Source organism: Stomoxys calcitrans, chromosome 3 (genome assembly GCF_963082655.1).
Source record: "Stomoxys calcitrans chromosome 3, idStoCalc2.1, whole genome shotgun sequence".
Classification (NCBI taxonomy): Eukaryota; Metazoa; Arthropoda; class Insecta; order Diptera; family Muscidae; genus Stomoxys; species Stomoxys calcitrans.
This window is the reverse complement of record NC_081554.1, coordinates 25230033-25251501: the sequence shown is the minus strand read 5'-3', so window position 1 is coordinate 25251501 and position 21469 is coordinate 25230033. Positions and strand designations below refer to the sequence as shown.

At 36.0% G+C, this 21469-nt stretch overlaps 1 protein-coding gene across 4 annotated transcripts; it reads left to right on the top strand.

Annotated features, from left to right (window-relative positions):
* The first annotated feature begins 1874 nt into the window (after positions 1 to 1874).
* Positions 1875 to 19945, top strand: LOC106084902 (actin-related protein 2/3 complex subunit 2). 4 transcript variants are annotated; one of them, XM_013248868.2, is made up of 9 exons: positions 1875 to 2079; positions 2419 to 2885; positions 12136 to 12229; positions 12384 to 12483; positions 12587 to 12773; positions 12981 to 13201; positions 18914 to 19005; positions 19079 to 19188; positions 19247 to 19945. In XM_013248868.2, exons 2-9 carry the CDS (start codon positions 2812 to 2814, stop codon positions 19272 to 19274), a joined length of 906 nt encoding a protein of 301 aa, XP_013104322.1. In that variant the 5' UTR covers positions 1875 to 2079; positions 2419 to 2811; the 3' UTR covers positions 19275 to 19945. The 4 variants fall into 4 exon arrangements, with proteins under 4 accessions (XP_013104322.1, XP_013104321.1, XP_013104320.1 ...); XM_013248867.2 differs by having other exon boundaries at positions 1875 to 2115; XM_013248866.2 differs by having other exon boundaries at positions 1875 to 2218.
* The last annotated feature ends 1524 nt before the right edge of the window (positions 19946 to 21469 follow it).

The following is a 21469-nucleotide window of genomic DNA, read 5'->3' as shown; positions in this document are numbered from 1 at the left end:
AAAAAAAATTATATTAAAATGTTTATAAAAAGTGGTATAAAATCCATTAAATATGAGATGAAATTTCATTTGATTCGAAAACGAAATCGAACACGTAAGCGGTAATTCGGCCTCTGGTTGTTATAGCCCTAAAAGCCAGTAAAATGTACGTAAAAATGCTCGCACTCGATTTCCTCGCGTTTACACCATATCACAAGCACTCCGCGATCGCCCAAATTCCGCCTGCAGGGTCGCATAATATTTAGGCGGAAACGGGTCTCAGTCCCTGGGTTCTACCCAGGCCCACTCAGTCCTCCAGCTTTGGTCAATTCGTGTATCACGAACGTCCGGGCGTCAAATTACCGCACCCGAGATCGATTGCACTTTCAAATCAAATGAAATTTCATCTCGTTGTTGTTGTAGCAGTTTGTTGTGTTCTATCTTTCGTCTGCTTGATTCTGTTGAGTCCACAGGGATCTGGGACTGAGTCGAGTGGGTCGGGCTGGCGAGTTAAACAGGTGACATGTATCGTGCGGTCCCTGGTTACAATTGGGACATACATCTTGAACGTCGGCATCAATCCTTGCTCTGTTGGAGTTGAGTCGGCTGCATATTTGTCATCTGTTGGCAGCACGTGATGGTCCTAAGGGCTATGTTTGACAGATTCCTTATGAGCACGGGATAACTATGGGTCCCACACGAGTTAGGTGGTCATCGCAATCAACAAAATCTCGCGGACAGCCCCCGGTATTGAATGAAGAGTCGCAGTGAAGGGCCGGGCGGCACCAGATCTTACTTAAATACTGAATGCCTGTGATATTCGATATGACAAGCGAGTTATTGACGCCTTTAAGTAACCAATGGACATATGTTTAGTTCCGCGGCGATCGGTTCTATGCACCGGAATAAACTTGCTCATCTATGGAGCTTGGCGAGGATCGCTACATCCAACAACATATCAACTTACCTTAGGGAACTTCCTGGTTTACTTTTCGAGAATTTGAATTATCACTAACTTCCACATACATACAAACGGCGACCACATAAATAATTCGCTGTCCAACGATGATAGGGAGTATTTCATATTTGGGGGTTTTTTGAGCGAATGTTTTACTTTATAAAATTAATTTAATTTTAGACTGTGTCCGAAACAGCCTTTCGTGCTTCGGGTTTGTAGCGGCAAAAGTTCAAATTAACAATCTTACGTAACGCAACGCCGAACGACGCATACCAATTGGCATCGAGATCGTGGCGAAACAATAAAAAATGGTCTCATTTGTACAACAACCACAAATCATATGGAACAATCCGCCATCTTGTCATCAAGCTGATCGACGTTTTCCCAACACACACAAAATATTTTGTGTATGTGTGCGTACATAAGCAGAGAATATAGGAGAAAGAAGATAACAACAAAGAGAATGTAAACAAAAATGTGACATCTTACTGCCGTCAAACCAGGCCGGCTGTTTACAGCTTTTCGCATTAGACCACCTTTTTAAATCCGCCTTGCGTCGAGATATAAAATACATCACATATTGTAATTATTAGATCATTGTTATTTTGTTGTATGTGGAAACAACCATATAAATTTAATAATAAAAAATTGTCCGTGACTTTTTCGACATTTTTTGTTTCATATGATATAATAAAAAACTAGGGAGCATTGAGAAATAATCCAAACACAAAACAAAACTCAACTATTATGTTTTGTTCGCTCTTTATTCTTTTTAACTTTTTACTGGAAAAGTACGTGAATAGGCTTTTTATCGACTGGGCAGCTAGTTTTACCTTGTCCAAGTATACACCGTATTTATCCTACCTTGATGAGCGTTTCTGATTAGGGCACCATGTGACAGATAGCTAAATGACGTACTCTTTTCAGCAACGCTGTGACGTGAGTCAATTTTATTCGTAGCCGCACGCAAGTTATTTCGACTCGATAAAGCAGGAAAAAATAGTTTTTGCACGGAATTTTATCGAAATACACTAATGCACTAGTCAAATTAAATAAATTATACAAGTAGTAAACCAAACGAAGATCAAAATATAAGCACGATTTTATTAGAAAATGTCCATTTGCTACTATTAGAAGAAGACGTAAGAAAAAAAGCAGAGGAGTAGTTATACAAAAGTGTATGTGTGTGTGCATGGAGCAGTGTCAGACAGACCATTGGTGTACGCAAAAAAGTGCTGGAATTTCAATTTAAGCCAAAAAAGCCGACATCAGCGCAGCAGAGTAAAAAAAAAGCCTCAAAATCATCCACATATAGACCTCGGCACAAGCAAACATACTTAAATAATAAAAAAAACGAAAAAATAATCAAATACATTTGGTGTTGGTGTTTGCAATTCGCTGCCTTTATGTTGTTGCTGCTGCCATTGCTGTTGATTCATTAATTTCTCCTCTCCGTCATAATTTTGTTTTTTTTTTTGAAGACAACCAAAAAGTGACTGAATAAAAGAGGGCGGGGTGTTGCTTTATTTGGATTGCAAGGTAACAAAAAGCCTAATGAAGAAGACGACCCCAAATAAAAGTAATCAAATTTCAAAGAACTGAATGCAAGCAACCACATGATTTAATTCTGGAACAGCATACTTTGAACAGTGAAGCAAAGCAGTTAATAGTGTGGCTGTTTTCTTTTCATCATTATTAATACAACAACAAAAGCAGCGATTCCATCCCAAAATTAGAATCATCGCACGGTAGTTGTAGGACACCCACAGCAGCATCGCCGCTACATTTGACTTCTGTGTTTTGATTTTTTTGATTTAGAGAGATTGCAACATTTTTCCTCTCTATAAAATAAAGTAAAACAAATAGAAATAACAATGATCTTATTGGAAATCAATAATCGTATTGTGGAGGAGACTTTGTTGGTTAAATTCCGTAACGCTTTGGCCGGGTGAGTAATCAAGATTGATAAGAAATAAGTTTGAGTTAATTTAAGAAGTGTTATCTTTATATTCTCCCATTTATTTGTAACTCACATTATTTGTTTTCGTATGATAGGGGTTTGGGTAGTAGTGAATATCTTTTAGGTAAAGGACTAATGGGTGAATAATTTTTTACATATGGGCTCTGAGCATTGTTTTTCCTGAGAATAAGAAATCATTCATTAAAAGGACAGTGTGGCAGGTCTTGGGCTAGGTGTGTAATTGTGATAGCAGGTCAAACCAGGTGGGGTCTCTTAGTAGCGCTGTATTTTGTTGTTGTTTGCCTATTGTCATAGCTTTGTAATTAAAAGGTAATGTAACTTTGAACACAAACGAAAACATGTGTCATCGTGCAATGTGGCATTTTTGATGCCAAATGTAAATGTATGCTAGTTGTTAGCTACTTACACAATATTTAGTAAATATTTGTTTTGTATGGAGATTTCGCTTATTAATATGTATTAGTAAAAATGCGGGTTCTGGCATTAATAAAAATTGCTATTGTTTCATGAAATATTAAAACAAATTAGATATATACATACGTCATGTGAGACCTTATTTGCTCGGACCGATCGCGGCAGGAATATAATGGCCATTGGTAATTTTAATGGGCCAATAACTCGCCTTGTCATATTGAGCATCAAAGGCACACAGTATTTAAGCAAGAGCCGGTACCGACCGGTTTCTCACTGAGACTCTCTACTCTATGCCGCAGATTGTCCACGATTGCCATTGCACCTACTCCGTATACGGAGCAGTCGACTATCCTGAACCTGACGACGCACCCGGTAGCTCCCAGCTGAGCTTCTCGAGGTGACGATACACACCACACAAATCGGTGTTCAGAGTTCCAAATTTTAACGTTTTGCTGTGCCTTCATCTTTTAATAGCTCGCGGGGTTCCGTTAAATATTCAAATTAGGAACACAGCGACTGCGTGCGTCCAGAGTGATCTAGTAGTTAAATTGGGCTGTTGGACAGCAAGCGACTGGCAACCTCGTTTGCTAACCCCTTTATTCGGCGGCCTTAGGTCCATGGTGCTCGCCCTTGAAGGTAGAAGAAAAAAAGAGGGTGAGGTAATAAGTATAGATACACCCCAGGATAAGCGATGTCTAGTGTCGGCCACAGCGATGTCTCTGGCGTCGGATGCCTATCGACAAATGGTGATTTGGATGGCCGCTGCGATAACAGTTGATATTGTTTCGATGACGTATACATAATTGTGTCTTCGCACTGGAAGGATATTTGTTTCCTAATAAAGTTGCTCTACATGAGAACTGAGAACATGAGGCAATTCTGGATCTTATTTCACTGCGTATCTCGTAGAAGGCGAGACCACACTGACGCTGTATAGTTCACTCCTGAACGGTGAATTGTGTTAGAAGGTAGAAGAGAAAAACATGTGAGGAAATGAGTATAGATACCCCCAGGATTAGCGATTTCCAGTTTGGCCACAGCGATGTCTCTTGGCGTCGGATGCCACATTTTCTTGTAAAGTTGGCGATCCTCGTCAAGCTCCTGTAGGTGAGCAAGCGCGTTCCGGTGCGAAGCACCGATCGCCGCGGGTACAGGGTAGTCAACCCGTCTTGTCATATCGAGCAACATAGGCACTCAGTATTTGTGCAAGAGCCGGTTTGCCCGGCCTCTCAATGAGACTATTCGCTCGATAACGCTGATTGTCCGCGACTGCTGTTGCAGCAGCTACTCCGTATGGAGCATTCCACTATCCGCGATTTGTGGACGCTCCTGGTAGCTCGCAGCTAAGCTTGTTGTTGTTGTTGTAGCAGTGTGTTGTACACTGAGGCGGCTGCCCTTGCCGATGAAGGACTTCATCGGGTCAATCCGGTACGTACAACTGCCATGGGATTAATATACACATGTATTTTGTGCATCTTTTGGAATTTGTGTTAATGGCTACGAACGCCAGACTACGGTACGCTACAGTTATTGCTCTGAGTGTCCTGATTCGAATACCGGCCGGGCTCTGCCCAAATTTTTATTTCCAAGTTTTTTTTTGGTTCGGAGGGTAACTCTGGCTTCCCTAGTTAAATCTTTTTTGACAATGCAATGGGTTGAGGGCATCCACCATAGACTATATTCGGCTATCATGTATTCTGTAGTCCTCTCCTGTATGAGGAGATTGTAAGTGGATAGGTGAGGTTCCCCTTAACATCTAGATATTCCTTCTGACATGTTTCGGAGGGGTCAAGCTTAGTGAGTGAAATTCGGTTGATCCTCTTGACGATAGCTCAAGAGATACTGTTCAGAGTAAAGTTCACAATCATCTTTAACAGGTTTACATGATGGTTGCTTGTTGTCTGTAGACATCCTCTTAAGGGACAGTTTCAGAAACTAGATATTCCGTCTGGGGCCCAGCGCCTTGGACGATTTGGGGCAGCGGGTGACATTTTTAATGGGATTTTCATGGCATTTGCTATTCCAATACTAATGGACCTGGAATCAAGGAATTGTATCTAGCAATCAATAATTGTATCTAGCAATCAGTACAGTTGTACACTGAGGCGGCAGCCCTTCCCAATAAAGGACTCAACCCGGTACGTACAACCGGCTGCCATGGAATTGTTCAACGAATATAAGCGGGCTTTATGATTAGAGCACTTGAATCATAGTAACTTAATTCGTACATTGTAAACTGTGGTCTACTGTACTAATTTTCAAAACAACGTTGAAGGTTGATATAACCGATGTCACTTGGCTATTATGAAAAAAGTTTCCTCGCTGTTCCTTAAATGGATGTTCATAGCTTATTTCAATTTGTCTACATATATACAACTATTATGAAGCGTTCTTTAGAATATCTTTTTGATTGTATAATAGCACTAGACATTTGATAGGGTTTATTAGATATAATCTAATATGCCGCGAATTCCAATTGCTGTATATTAATCAATCTATTTCACACGACTTGAGATGCTTACCTTAAAAAATAATAAACTTTTCTAGATCAAAGCTTAAGCTGAGTGCAAGAATACGAGAACTATAAACATTGATGATGCTCACATATGAAAGACCTACATACATATACCAATACATATAAGTATGCTTGTGAGAAAAATACATTATTGCTTAAGTGTGATGCAGTTAGCATCATTATCTCGTTTAGTGACGTTATAAACTGCATCATAGTGACTAATAACACTAGTTGACAAAAAATAATAATAACAATCCCATGGCAGTCGGTTGTATTGGATTGACCCGGATTGATCCGATGAAATCCTTCATGGGCAAGAGCTGCCAGCTTAGTGTGCAACACAATGCTACAACAACAACAATAACAAAATAATAAACAACTTTGCAATCCCATGGCAGCCGGTTGTACGTACCGGATTGACCCGATAGAGTTTTTCACCGGCAAGGGCAGCCGCCTCAGTGTATAACACACTGCTACAACAACAACAATAAAGTCAGTAAACTTTGCAACATTTATGATATAGCATAGTTTGCTGTCTTCATTTTATGGCCTGCCCACATGCAAGCTGGGAGTTTTATTAAAAAATAAACATTTTTCGTCATTTTTTTTGTTATAAACGGTCCAAAGTTTAAAATACAAATTTGCCCATGAACCTACCATTAAGGAACTGGGGCAAACTTCTCACATATCAATGAGTGCTGTACCATTCAAGTTTATGCTCAATAACAACATGAACTATTTAGCTATTATTGATGGGTCAGTCCCATTGTAATCCTTACTTAGTTGTTGTTGTTCTTATTGTAACCACATTTTCATGTGGAGTTGGCGATCCTCAAGCTCCTGTAGGTGAATAAGCTCGTTCCGGTCCAAAGAATCACTCCCTGCAGAAACAGATTGCCCATTGGTTATTTAAAGGCGCCAATAACTCGCCTTGTCACATGGAGCGTCATAGGCACTCAGTATTTGTGCAAGAGCCGGTGTGGCACCGGCTGATGGTGGCACCGCTGATGGTCCGCGACTGCCGTTGCAGCTACTCCGTTTGGAACATTCCACAATCCGCAACCTGTGGTCGCAGCCGGTAGCTTGCAGCTAAGCTTTTCGTGACTGCAAAGAACACCACACAGATCGGACCTCAAAGTTCCAGCATTTGTGGTGCGCACAGCTAAGTAAGGATTCCGGCACGGGAATCCACACCATTTTTGAAAATCTTTGGCCTAGACAAATCCATTGTTTTATTTATTCATTTATGTTTTTTATTTTTGTTGATCTGTTTTTTCTCATAGTTCTTTTTGTAGTCTATGCGTTCATGTTGCGTTCGATGTTGGCTTCGCATATGCGACAACAACAAACCGTATGCAGTCTCTCCACAAATAGTGCAGCTGTATGAAAATCAAAAATGTTTTAACAATTGTTACTGACAGCTTTCTTCAAAGTTATGAGCAATAGTGTTTTTCTCATTTAGACTATTTTTGTTTAAGCTCATAACATTGCCGCTGATGAAGGGATGGAATCCCAGAAACTGCAGTCCGTTCAACCTTTCGATAAAAATTTTAATATTATTTCTGATTTAAAACGAAGTGGGAATTCAATTAATAAACAAAGTCAGCCACGTTTGTCAACTAATAAATAAGGTGGAAAACCATTGGCTTGCTAGTTTACACCTGTCGTAATTGCCAGCAAAAAGAACTGATCTTGAACGCATAAGTACAAATCGGGATGAAAATCTTATAGTTATAGCGCAGGTTAATCAGAACAGTTTTATATCATTATTGTGAATTTTCCCACGAACAAAGAAAAACAATATATTAGCGGAGACTTCTCAAATGTCACAATGGCTTTCTGTCCACGTTAAGCTCATGCTTAATGATAAACGCTGCATTTTTAAATGAAAATCGTGTGTGAAATTGTGTAATATGACTTGAGTTTGCCCAAATGATGCAAGCACAGCTTACAATTCTTTCTTCGATTTTTTTTGCTCTTTAGAATGTAGTACTTTTTTCAAGTTTATTATGTTCTGATTGAAAATAATTTTTTTTACAATAATTCTTTTTACTTGGTGTGAATGTATGTGAATGTTATAATATATGTATTATTAAGTTTGAGTCATCACTTGAATTCATTATTTAATATTACAAAAAAACGTTGAGCTAGTATTTTTTAAACGTGAGAAATATATAAAATGCTCATTTGGCAGATTGCTCTGAATTAAGGTGTATCAAAACACCCCCGATATATTATAAATTTCAGATAGGGAACGAAGTGTTATTCAAATGAAATTTTCTAAGGGTGTTAATTGAATTCTTTGGGATTAGAAAATCGTAAAGGCTTTTGGGCAGATATGATGGTGATAGTGTTCACTAATTTGCATGCTATGACAACGATTTGGAGGCTGGTCTTGATATCTCAGTTACTTTTGGAAACCTAACAGTAATTGATACGAAGAGATGCACCAGACTGTTCTTCTGTCAATTTATTATGCTTCTCGAGTGTTGTAGGAAGACTCACGAGACAGTCACGACTCACGGGTGGGCTGGAGTGAAATATTGCAAATCCCTAGAATCCAGCATACTAACTAACTACTAAATATCCCATGAACATTCCACTAGGGAATAGGGGATACTTCTCTCATATCAATGAGTACAGTACGATTAAAGTTTAAGCTAAATGATAAAAGGCCTTCTTTTTTATGCCGTGTCCGAACGGCGTGCCGCATAGCGTCACCACCTGATAGAGAAGTATTAACATATCAGGATACCTCACAAATGAACCCAGCGTTAGAACCACCGCTGAGAAGTTTTTTGGTGTTCAGGCCAGGATTTGAACCCAGAATCCAGCACACAGTGTTGCCAAATGGAAAAGTTTTGGAAATAATTCTACATGGCATAGTACTTCACAAATGTTGCCAGCATTTGGATTTTTTTAATTTTTTCTGATAGCGGACATGCTAACCTTTGCGCTACGGTGACCTCCATAACCAGTTAAGAATATTACAGACTTTTGAAAATATCTTTTTGTAGAGCTCTATCTTTAAAAAGAATGACCCAATCAATGACCATAATGACAATGACCATACATATCTTTATGCGTTCAAAAGTTCTAGAACTATTTCCAAGGTTTTTCGATTCGGCACAGATTTGCATCATCGCAAATGCAATCATGGGGTTGATGATCAACTACCATAGTTAATTGCGAACGAAGGTACAAAGATAATCAAGACATTGGGCTATTACGAAATGTCCACACTGAATAGAACCGAACCAATGTTGTTGTTGTTGTAGTCATATTTTCATGTGGAGGTGGCGATCCTCTTCAAGCTTCTGTAGGTGAGCAAGCTTGTTCCGGTCTATACGACCGATCGCCGCGCAAACATAGTGGCCATTCGTTATTTAAAGGAGCCAATAACTCGCCTTGTCATATCGAGCATCATAGGCGCTCAGTATTTGTGCAAGAGCCGGTGTCGCCCAGCTTCTCACTGAGACTCTCCGCTCGATACCACTGATTGTCCGAAACCTGTGGACGCGCCCGGTAGCTCACCGCTAATCTTCTCGTGACAGCAATGAACATCACACAGATCGGACCTCAATGTTTCAGCCTGTGTAGTGCTCACAGCTATCTCGTGCCGGGGTCTCACCAATGTCCTCAGTGTAAGTGTAAGGGAGAGTCGTAAAGATCGATTTTTTCTCTATCGCCAGCAGCTAAGACGCTGGGACACTTTGCTCGAAAATATCCAGTTACGAACATCAGGATGGATTTAATTATCACCGCACATATTAGCTGATGTCTTAACGAGGTCAAACCGTGCCATAAGACTTGGTTTTGACCTATCGAAGTATGTGAAGATAAATTCGAATATAACTAGTCGAGATGTAAACCAAACTCAAATTTGGTCGGCGGAAAGGTCTTGGAATGCTCTACAATGTTTTTCTCCTCAAAATATCGTTTACTAAATCGAATATTGGTATTCATAGGAAAAATTCGTTCCTGGAGAGAAATATGATCACCATGGAAAAAGATGGTTATTTGTAATTTGGACTGTAGGTCTTGGGATGCTCTATCCAGTAATGTAGCTTTTGATGCCAAAATATTGTTTAGCTAAGTCTAATATGGAAATTTTTCGAAAAATGTTTGCTTTTGGATTGACATGTGGCCACCAAGGACACACGAAGGAAGATGACCGTTTCAAAATTGGACTGGACACGGGTTTCAGAATAATCTATCCAGTAATGACAGCATCTAATTCCAAACAGCCATTTAAGTATGCCTTTGGAAAGAAATGTCGCCGCTATGGACACATCCAAAATGATGGCCATTCCAAATTTACACTGTCGACCAGTTACGGAATGCTCTATCCAGTAACGTAATTCTTAGTTGCAAAATATTGTTTAACTAAGTCGAAATATGGAGGCCCCCGTAGCGCAGAGGTTAGCGTGTCCGCTTATGACGCTGAACGACTGGGTTTGAATCCTAGCGTGACCGGTGGTTTTCCCCTCCTAATGCTGGCAACTTTTATGAGGTACTATGCCTTGTAAAACTTCTCTCCAAAGGGGTGTCGCACAGCGGCACACCGTTCGGACTCGGCTATATAAAGGAGGCCCCTTATCATTGAACTTAAACTTGAATCGGACTACACTCATTGATATGTGAGAAGTTTGCCCTTGTTCCTTAGTGGAATGTTCATAGGCAAAATTTGCAATTTGCAAGTCGGAATAAGTTTGATCATATAGAGAAATGTGGTCATATGGAAAAATAATGCTGTTCCCAATTTTTGTAGCCGGTCTTGCGATTCCGACCACAGATTTTGTAACATTTAACGCTTTCATATGTACTCCGTATATCCCACCGTGATGTAGGACAAAATCCTGAGTACATTTTATTACGTTAAGGCCGGTGGAAAATACACCATTTATGAAACCTTACTTGCTATATCGAAATAATGTCCAATTTGGACCAAACTTGCCAGAGAAGTCAATAGGTCAACAACAATGGGCCCTAGAGCTTAAAACGGTAGACCGGTATATATGGCAGCTATATAAATGTAACCCAATCTAGACCGTACTCGGTACGAACGTCGAGGGGCCTAACACAGTTAATGGAGCCAATTCAGAGTGAAATCGGGTAAAAAATGCACCATTTTATGGGCCGAAGATCCTAAATCAGGAGATCGGTATATATGGCAGTTTTATATATTCAAAACTAGACTGATTTAGGCAATAGTTACCAGGGATCTTGAAGAACCTAGCACAGCCCACTGTTTCAAATTTCGGCTAAATCGGTTTATTAATGAGCCTTCTATTCATCCAAGAACTTAATTTGGAAGATCGATATACATAAAAAGGGCTATATATAAAGATATCTTCTAACTTATCATGCCTTCTGGACAAATTTCATCAAATCAATTGATAAATGCACCCTTTTTTGGCCCAAAAACTTAAATCGGGAGATCGATATATATGGCAGCTATATCCAAAATTAGCCTGATCTAGAACATACAGAATGTCGAGAGGCCTAACGTAACTAATTGTCCCATATTTCAGCGAAAATCAGTTAATAAATGCGTCTTTTACGGACCCAAGAACTTAAATCGGGAGACCGGTCCTATGGGATCTAAAGCAAGATATAGTCCATCTTCGAACTTAACCTGTCTATGGACAAAAAAATAATCTGAGAAAATTTTCAGTTCAATATCTCTATTTTTAAAATAGCGTTATTTGAACAGACGAACGGACAGACATGGCTAGATCGTCTTAGATGTTTACGAAGATCAAGAACCTACATAATTTATAGGTTCAAAAATGGATATATATTGATGTGTTGCAAACAGAATGACAAACAAAATTATCCTTTTGTGTTGGGTACAACAAGGTTTTTAATTGCCTTGCAGGCAGCAGCCTAAGGTGTGGAGTAAGAAACCTTGTTGACCGCATATGTAATAAAAAAGGAAACTCAGTGGTAAGCTATACATAGTCAATTAGCGGCATTTGCACCATCTTCATCGTGAAACAAAGCCTCTTTCCGCTTTGTTACGGTTTCTACCAGTATATCATTTTTAATTTTATAATATAATTTGAAATTCTAACCATTTTGTTGCCTTCAAAGATGTCTCACTGAACAATTTCCCACTTTACCTCTTTGATACGCCATTGGCATAGGCATTATCTTATCCATAATGATAAGAATGTTTAATATAACAATTCTTTATCGATATGATTTGAGAGTAAATATATATGAGTTTCTGTTATAACTATATATGACTAATCTAACTTTTGTAAATTTTTATTTTTTTTACAGTCTAAAACCCGAATCAATAGACATAAAAATAGCAGACTTTGATGGTGTGTTATTTCACATATCCAACATAAATGGCGATAAGACTAAAGTGCGAGTGAGTATTGCCTACTGCTGTTCAATTCCCCTTACAATTTCTAAGTGTGACCACAAAATCTCGCGTCATACATTTTTATAATTACCTCGTATGTAATGTTGTTTCCCTGGTTTTGTTTTTTCCCCCTTTTGCATTGTCGTCTTGCCATTTCTAGACTAGCATTTCTTTAAAATTTTATCAACAATTGCAAGAACATGGTGCCGACGAATTGCTCAAGCGTGAATATGGCAGTTTGTTAACTGAAACGGAAGATGGTAAGTAGGCGAATGAATGAATGAATGCTGGTGTTATATGGATTTGATAATGTTATGCATTTTTCTGATATATTTATGTTTTCACCCCACTATTTTACACTAGGCTACAATGTATCCGTACTTATTAATTTAGAAGATATACCCTCAGATTGGGAAGACATTGCCAAAAAGATTGGCTTGCTGAAACGTAATTGCTTTGCGTCCGTCTTTGAGAAATACTTTGATTTTCAGGAACAAGGAGAAGAGGGACAAAAACGTGCTGTTATCAATTATAGAAATGACGAGACTCTGTAAGTAAAATGTATTAAGAAAAGGTTGATTTTTTAGCTGTTAGGGGAAAAACAATGTAAAATATTTTTTTTCAAGAACCAAATAGAAGAGAAATATCCATTTTATTGTTATAAATTTTTTATTATTAGTAATTGATTGTTTATTATTTTTAATAAATTGTTTTTTCCTTTTTAATGTTGCTCCTTTTTGTCTCTTCCATTTTTCAGTTATGTTGAGGCCAAACCGGATCGTGTTACTGTTGTTTTTAGTACCATATTCCGCGATGAAGATGATGTTGTTATAGGTAAAGTTTTTATGCAGGAATTACGTGAAGGTCGCCGGGCATCGCATACTGCACCACAAGTGCTCTTTTCGCATCGTGAACCACCATTAGAATTGGCCAATACGGAGGCTAAAGTTGGCGATAATATTGGTTACGTTACATTTGGTAAGTATTGCAAGAGTGTTGGTGTTAGAAATTTATTATATCCTCCACCATATGGATGGGGATATATTAATTTCGTCATTCTGTTTGTAACACCTCGAAATATGCGTCTAAAGCCCCATAAAAAATATATTATCATTCGTCATGACACTGTAAGTCGATCTAGCCATGTCCGTCCGTCTGTCTGTCGAAAGCACGCTAACTTTTGAAGGAGTAAAGCTAGGCGCTTGAATTTTTCACAAATACTTTTTATTAGTGTAGGTCGGTTGGAATTGTAAATTGGCCAAATCGGTCCATGTTTTGATATAGCTGCCATAAAAACCGTTCTTGAGTCTTGACTTTTTGGGCCTTTAAAGGGCCCAATTCTCGTCCGATTTGACGAGAAATTTTGCACGTGGTGTTTTGTTATCACTTCCAACAACTGTACTAACAATGATTTAAATCGGTTAATATCCTGATACAGCTGCCATATAAATCGATCATGGGTCTTGACTTCTTCAGCTTTTAGAGGGCGCAATTATTATCCGATTTTGTTGTAATTTTGCACGTGGTGTTTTGGTGTCACTTCCAACCACTTTGCTAAGTATGGTTCAAATCGGTTAATAACCTGGTATAACTGCTATATAAACCGATCTTGAATCTTGACTTCTAGAGCCGCCAGAGGGCGCAATTCTCATCTGATTTGACTGAAATATTGCATGAGGTATTTTGTTATGACTTCCAACAACTGTGCTCAGTATAGCGCAAATCGGCACATAACCTGATATAGCTGCCATATAAACCAATATGGAATCTTGAATCTCTAGAGGGCGGCGTTTTCCAAGTTGGCTGAAATTTTGTACAACGCCTTCTCCCATGACCTTCAACATACATGTGAAATATGGTCTGAATCGATCTATAGCTTTGACACAGCTCCCTTATAAACCGGTTTTCGATTTTGCTTCAAGGCGCAATTCTTATCCGAATGGAGTAAAATATTTCACAATGACTTCTACAATGTTCAGCATTCAATTCATTTATGGTCCGAATCGAACTATAACTTGTTATAGCTGCAATAGCATAACAGTTCTTATTTAATATTCTTTGCATAGAACTCGACAAATGCGATCCATGGTGGAGGGTATATAAGATTGGGCCCGGCCGAACTTAGCACGCTCTTACTTGTTTTTCAATTGACTTATCTCACAAATACTCCCAGAATAATATCTGCAATACAAATATAAAAAAAATTTAAACAACAATAGAATTATTCTCAGAGTAAGATCGCCACATACAACTCTCTGTAAAAATAAAAAAAAATTAATAAATTTGGAAATTTGCGGACACAATTTGTCATAGAATTTTTTAATACAATTTTAAGAATAATTTTTTCTGAATAGAAGAAATTAAAAGTTGTGCAAATTTGCAATAATCTTGCAGTTGTTGTTGTTCTTGTATCAGTGTGTTATACACTGAGGCGGCAGTCCTTGCCGATGAAGAACTCCATCGGGTTAATCCGGTACGTACAACATGCCATGGGATTGTATAATAGTAATCTTGCAATGATTGATCACATTGAAACAATTTTCTTCTCAAAAATATCTAAATAGGGTACAATAATGTACAACCAAATTAATTTTTAACATTTTCTAACCTTGTTTAGAAGGAGTTAAAAGTGGGATATTTCAAAGTATTCCATTTACTTATCTCTCAAATAACTCCAAGAATAAGAACTGCAGTAAGGATATACGATTAAAATATTAACAAATTTTAATTTCTATCATATTGCGAACAACAGTTTGTATATAAAAGTTAATGCAACTTCGCAAAAGTTAAGTTTTGTAGTTACAAATTTAGATTAATAATATTCGTAAGTAAGAAGTAGTAGCGGACCTTTGAACCTAAGAAATCAAGGAATTAAAAGTGGGATATTTTCATAATTTCCATTGATTTATCTCTCAAATACTCCAACAGCAACACCTACAATAGCAGTTTTGATTAAATAGAAATTTATTTAATCTTTTGCAAAATTGAGGACAATTGAGTATATTTAAAATTTTTCTTTTAACTTAATTTTCAAATATTCCAAGAATAATATGTTCAACAGACATTTGTATAAAATAAAACTTAATTTAATCATTTGGAACATTGTCTACAAAAAACTGAAGAAATTTGCTTTTTGAGGAGTTAAAAGTGGGATATTTCCAAGTTTTCCTTTGGCTTATCTCTCAAATACTCCAAGAATAATATGTGCAATAGCAATTACGATTAAATACGAAGAAATTTATTCATTTGCAATATTGTGAACAAAAAAGAGAGAGGGAATAGAAATTTGCATTATTAAGGAGCTAAAAGTGGGATATTTCCAAATTTCACATTGGCTTATCTCTCAAATACTCCTAGAAAAAAACACTATAATTTCTACTATTTCGGTTAGTAAGACTATATGCTAATCATTTGTAATGTTTTGGACAAAATATTTTGTATGAATTTTTGAACCCCGGATTTGCCCAATATTTTGCATTATGAATTCTGTTATGATTTCCAAAAATCTTATCAAAACATTAGGAAAAATGATTATCTTGAAACAATATCTAATAATACTCTATTTTCCTGCCTTTAAATAGAAAACGTAAGGGGTTTCTACTGATATTCTGAAGAAGTAGAAGTGGGGATGAAACGAGGGTATGAACTTTACTGTCTGAGAACTCTGAGAAAAATATAGGAGGAGTTAAAAAGAGAATTATAATCTTATTCTATTCGTTTATCGCATAAACACTTCTATAAAAATAATTTTTAGAAATTCGGAAAATCATGGAAAATAAAAGCTTTGCAGTAAGGATATACGATTAAAATATTAACATATTTAAATTTCTATCATATTGTGAACAACACTACAATGATTTATTCAACAAAAAGCCAGTTAAAAGTTGGATATTTTTTAGCTTTCTTTTGTCTTATCTCTCAAATACTCCTAGAATAAATTTACAAAAACATTTGTCGGCTAAAATAAAGGACATTTTAATCAATTTGTTGGTTTGTATACAAAAGTTAATACAACTTCGCAGTTTAAGATTGCTTTCGAAAGTTAAATTTTATAGTTAGAAATTTAGATTCCTAAATTCGAAAATAAGAAAAACCTTAGAAATCAAACAGTTAAAAGTGGGGTATTTTCAAATTTTATATTGATTTATCTCTCAAATACTCCAATAACAACACCTACAATACCAGGTTTGATTAAATAGAAACTAGTTTAATCTTTTGCAAAATTGAAGACAATTAAGAGTAGAATGTGGTATATTTTAAATTTGTTTGTACAACAGTCATTTGTATAAAATAGATTTGGATTTTTAGGAGTTAAAAGTGGGATATTTCCAAGTTTTCCTTTGACTTATCTCTCAAATACTCCAAGAATAATATGTGCAATAGCAGTTACGATTAAATAAGAATAAATTTAATCATATGCAATATTGTGAATAAAAAAGAGAGTGGGAAGAGAGATTTGCTTTATAAAGGAGTTAAAAGTGGGATATTTCTAAATTCTGCATTGACTTATCTCTCAAATACTCCTAGAAAAAAAAAAAACTATAATTTCTACTATTTCGGTTAGTAAGACTATATACTAATCATTTGTAATATTATGGACAAAATATTTTGTATGAATTTTTGAACCCTGAATTTGACCAACATTTTGCATTATGAATTATGTTATGACTTCCCAACATCTTATCAAAACTTCGTCTCCTTGGTTTGGCTCGAGGTCATCGAACAATTTACAAAAACAAGTGTTGGGGTTTTATTTGTAATTTTTACCAATATTTCGAACACCGCCGGAGGTCTTCATAACCATAAATTTAACAAACAAGTAATTCTACAAAAAATTAAAAAACATTTATAAATTTGAAAGTAATTAAATTTTGAAACAAAACAATCGACTTTTCCTTTACAGCGCACAAGTTCGACTAAAGCTTTCTCATTTTTGTCTGTATTTTGTACCTAATTCCTGTAAATTTGTGCACAATTGTCTGTGTCTTTCTTAAAGTTCATACATTTGTTTCTAGGGGTGTATGTTACATTTCTAATGTAAATTGGGTTTTCTGATTGGATTCTTGTGCTAGTACGTCTACGTCTTTAAAATTTGGTGTATGCCCTGTTAAAGTGCAATGTGCTGCAAGTGTAGTTTTTTGTTCTAAAGGTTTGTCTTTCATTTTTTGGTCAGATTTGTGAGATGATAATCTTGTTTTTAATTTAGTTTTGGTTGTTCCTACATATGTCATTTGACATAAATTTGTTTCATCCCCGTTACATTTAATCTTATAAACTACATTTGATTTGTCCTCCTTTTCCATCCTTGATTTAGTCCTGCTGAATATACTATTTTGTGTGCTATGGCTTTTTAATGCAAGCTGGTATTATTCTCTGTTTTATATATTGGAATTGGTAAGCCTTCCCGAAAACCCTCAAATATACGTTGTTTCTTGAAGATTTTTGATGTTGGTTCAATTTTGTTGTTCGCTGTTCTATTCTTGACGAATTTTATGAGGTCCTTAAAGGCTTTGCTTGGGAAGTAATTTAATCGTAGTATTTGTTGAAATTTCCTTTCGTTTTCTTGATGATATATTTTGTCACTGATTTTTATTACTCTGTCGATGAAATTAGTACCCGTATTTATTTTTATTTTTCTCGGATGATTTGAATAATAATTTATAAGTCTCCCAGATGCTGTATCTTTTTGATACCAATTTAATTTTAACTTATTTTAATGTCGATGGACGACGGTGTCAAGATATGGCAATTTGTTGTTTGATTCACATTCCATTGTGAACTGGACTTGTGGGTGGAAAGAATTAAGAACTTGTAGAGTATTTTCCACTTCCGTTCTTTCCAATACACAAAAATATATCGTCTACGTATTTGGTCAGAAATCTTGGCTTTGTTGTCATTTTCTCAATTGAAGCATCTAGTAAGGTTTCCATTATAATATCGGCGATTATCGGAGAGATAGGCGAACCTATTGGCATGCCATTCTTTTTCCCATAAAATTTTTCATCCTTTATGTATAATGTTAACAATTCTATAAATAAATCCTTTGGTGTCTTTGTGTGCTCCTGGATGCCATTCCACTTTTCAGTTTTAGTTTTTATGGCTAAATTAGCCGATATGCTTGGAAATAGAGACACAACGTCGAAATATATTAAATTGTCTCTGATTTCCTTGTCATTGATTTTTGATTTGAATTCTATCCCGTCTTTTATGTTGTATTGTGAATCTCTAGTCAAGTTATTTAATACGTCTGTTAGATATTTTGATAGTCTTATCAAAACATTAAAAAAACAGCTGACTACCATTGATACGATATCTAATTATAATCTTTTATAATACTTTACAAGAGCTCTCCATGATGGGGAGTACATAAGATCTGGCTTAGTCGAACGTAAGGGCTTCTACTAATATTCTGAAGAAGTAGAAGTGAGGATGAAATTTTGGTGTCTGAGAACTCTGAAAGGAGGAGGTTAAAGAGGAGTTAAAAAGAGATTAATAACCTTATTTCATTCGTTTGTCTCATAAACACTCCTATAAAAATAATTTTAAGAAATTCGGAAAATCATGGAGGTCAATAAATTTGTCCCACAGTGAAGACATACTCTTAAACAATAATTTATACTTTGATTAAAATATACATAACCTGTTATGCTTAATATTTTTTTCAAATTCAAATTCCTTCTTTTCTTGCAGTGCTCTTTCCACGTCATACTAATAAGGAAACTAGAGATAATACCATAAATTTAATACACATGTTCCGAGATTATTTACATTACCACATTAAGGTGAGACAATTCTCAAACTATTAAACTCGCTTTTACTTATTGTTGTTGTATTCTATTGTATTATTGACCACAGTGTTCAAAGGCTTACATCCACTCAAGAATGCGCGCAAAAACTTCTGATTTCTTGAAAGTTCTGAATCGTGCAAGGCCTGAAGCTAAAACTTTGGAGAAAAAGACCATAACGTAAGTTTGGAAACCTATCATATAATCTTGATAATATTTTCATAATTTTTTTTTACAGGGGGAGAACATTTATACGCAAAGAATGATTTAAGGACAATGTCTAGTTGTTTTTTTATAATAATGTATTAATTTTGTATTATTAAACAAAACGGTAGAAATTCGAGAGTAATAAATCAAGTGAAAACAATTACACGCTAACCCGTCAAGTAATACATTTCCATATAAAAGAAAGAAAAAAATTAAAACAAAATCATCATAAATATCTTCATTGTGAGAATTCTTGTCTGATAACAACTTATATTTAACAAACACAAAAAAAAACGAAAGCATACATACAAGTCATAAGTAAAGCCAATTTCTTCGTCGTAACTAAACTAAAGGTATTCCAAAAGTTTAAACTTTGTCTTAAAAACAAGCCAAGAAATGAAAGAAGGAAAAAAATATAACAAACCCACACACGTAAGCAAAGTAATACATACGAACCTATGAACCTAAAAAAAGAAAACAAAACAAAACAAAATTATTATTAATAATATTGTGGTTTAACCCTTGAAGAGAAAAACAAAAAACAAAAACAATTGTAATAAAAATAGAATATCTAAGTTTTTTTTAATGTATTATTTTTATTTGTGAAAAATCAAATAAAAACACCTTAAAAACAAAGGCAAAAGAAAAATTGTTAAAAAATATTTAAAAACAAGAAATAATAAAAATGCAATCCAAAACTTTCCTACAAAGAAAATCCAAGAAAATGAAAGTAGTGCTTGTGTTTTATTGATTTACAGATAAATAAATGACACTAATGTTATAATATTAAAAAAAGAGTGCTATATGTAGGTACCCCATTTAAGTCTATTCCAAAGCGGATCTTAACAACTGTTGAATATGGCAACATTTCCTAATATGCTCACATTTTTCAATACTCCATATCTTCAAATACAAAAGTTTCATTGGAAACATATTCAGATCAAATATTGTTGTTTTTTAATTCAAACTCGATGTCTTCAAACAACATTAAAAACAACAATATTGAATAAATAAGGTCGAGTTAAAAATAATCATTATATTCGGATTAAAATTAAAAAAAATGACTACAAATTGAAATATCGACGAAACGATTCATGATAATCAAATTTATCAGAAATTTTATTGCAGTCAAAACTTAGAGGAAATCTATGTAAGTAAGTACGAACTCAAGTCGGGCAACTGATATTTTGATTTTCTATACCACAATGAATATAGCTGTAATATTGTATAAAAAAAGTCATTGGAAAAGAACATTATAGGAAAATTTTCATATGCCAAATTTCTCAAAGATTGTTCGGAAAATTTTCGGGCTTTAAGCACAGTACTAAAATTGTGCAATTATTATAGAGTGGTTAATGGAAAAGGTTGCAAAACTTTTCGATAACCATCTATAAGGCGCAACAAGTTATCCGCTTTGTAACGTCTTCGGGCGGAGGCCATCGTAGCGCAGAGGTTAGCATGTCCGCCTATGACGCTGAACGCCTGTGTTCAAATCCTGGCGAGACCATCCTAATGCTGGCGACATTTATGAGGTTAGGTTAGGTTAAAAAGAGGGTGCAGATATTAATCCGCCTTATGCCACTATGGACATACACCTAAGTCAGTAATCGGTTTGTTGGGGGCTCTAAAAACTATAAAGTAATCTCTAAAAAGAAAATTTTATGTTAGGAATTCCGTGCTACTTACAAAATCCTTAATTATTTTCAATACCACTCCCCTAAGTTGGTTCATGCCTGGTATTGTGTCTCCACCTAAGTGCCGGTATCTGTTAGGCGCGAAAGCCAGGCAATGAGAAAGGAAATGCTGCAAAGTCACATCATATTCCCCGCATACCCTACACATAAAAATTTTGTTAGGCTCTCCCGGTTTAAATATGTCTTGTACTCACCATAGAAGATTTGCATAAGTTTTTCAGTTTTATTGCCAATAAAAGACGATAATTCTAGAATTGGCATATGAATATACATTTGATAGCTCAAAATATGTGGTTCATATTTTCACATTTATAGACAACTAGCCGAACCGGGCCCGTTCCGCTGCGCCTTCTTTAACTTTTTAATCTTTTTAGGGCGGGGTCACTTCACCCTGAATGCGGATATCGAATTCGTGCCATTGTAGCCTATGACGCTGAACGCGTTCGAATCCTGGCGAGAATATCAGACAATGCGGTGGTTATCCCCTCTTAATGTTGGCGACATTTGCGATGTACAATGCCATGCATGGCCATTTAAAAAATTTTCCCTAAAGGGGTGTC

Coding starts and splice junctions, on each gene's coding strand:
- LOC106084902 (XM_013248868.2), top strand. CDS start 2,812: ATGATCTTATTGGAAATCAATAATCGTATTGTGGAGGAGACTTTGTTG. Junction 2,886..12,135: donor TTCCGTAACGCTTTGGCCGG/GTGAGTAATCAA, acceptor TTTTTTTTACAG/TCTAAAACCCGAATCAATAG. Junction 12,230..12,383: donor GCGATAAGACTAAAGTGCGA/GTGAGTATTGCC, acceptor TGCCATTTCTAG/ACTAGCATTTCTTTAAAATT.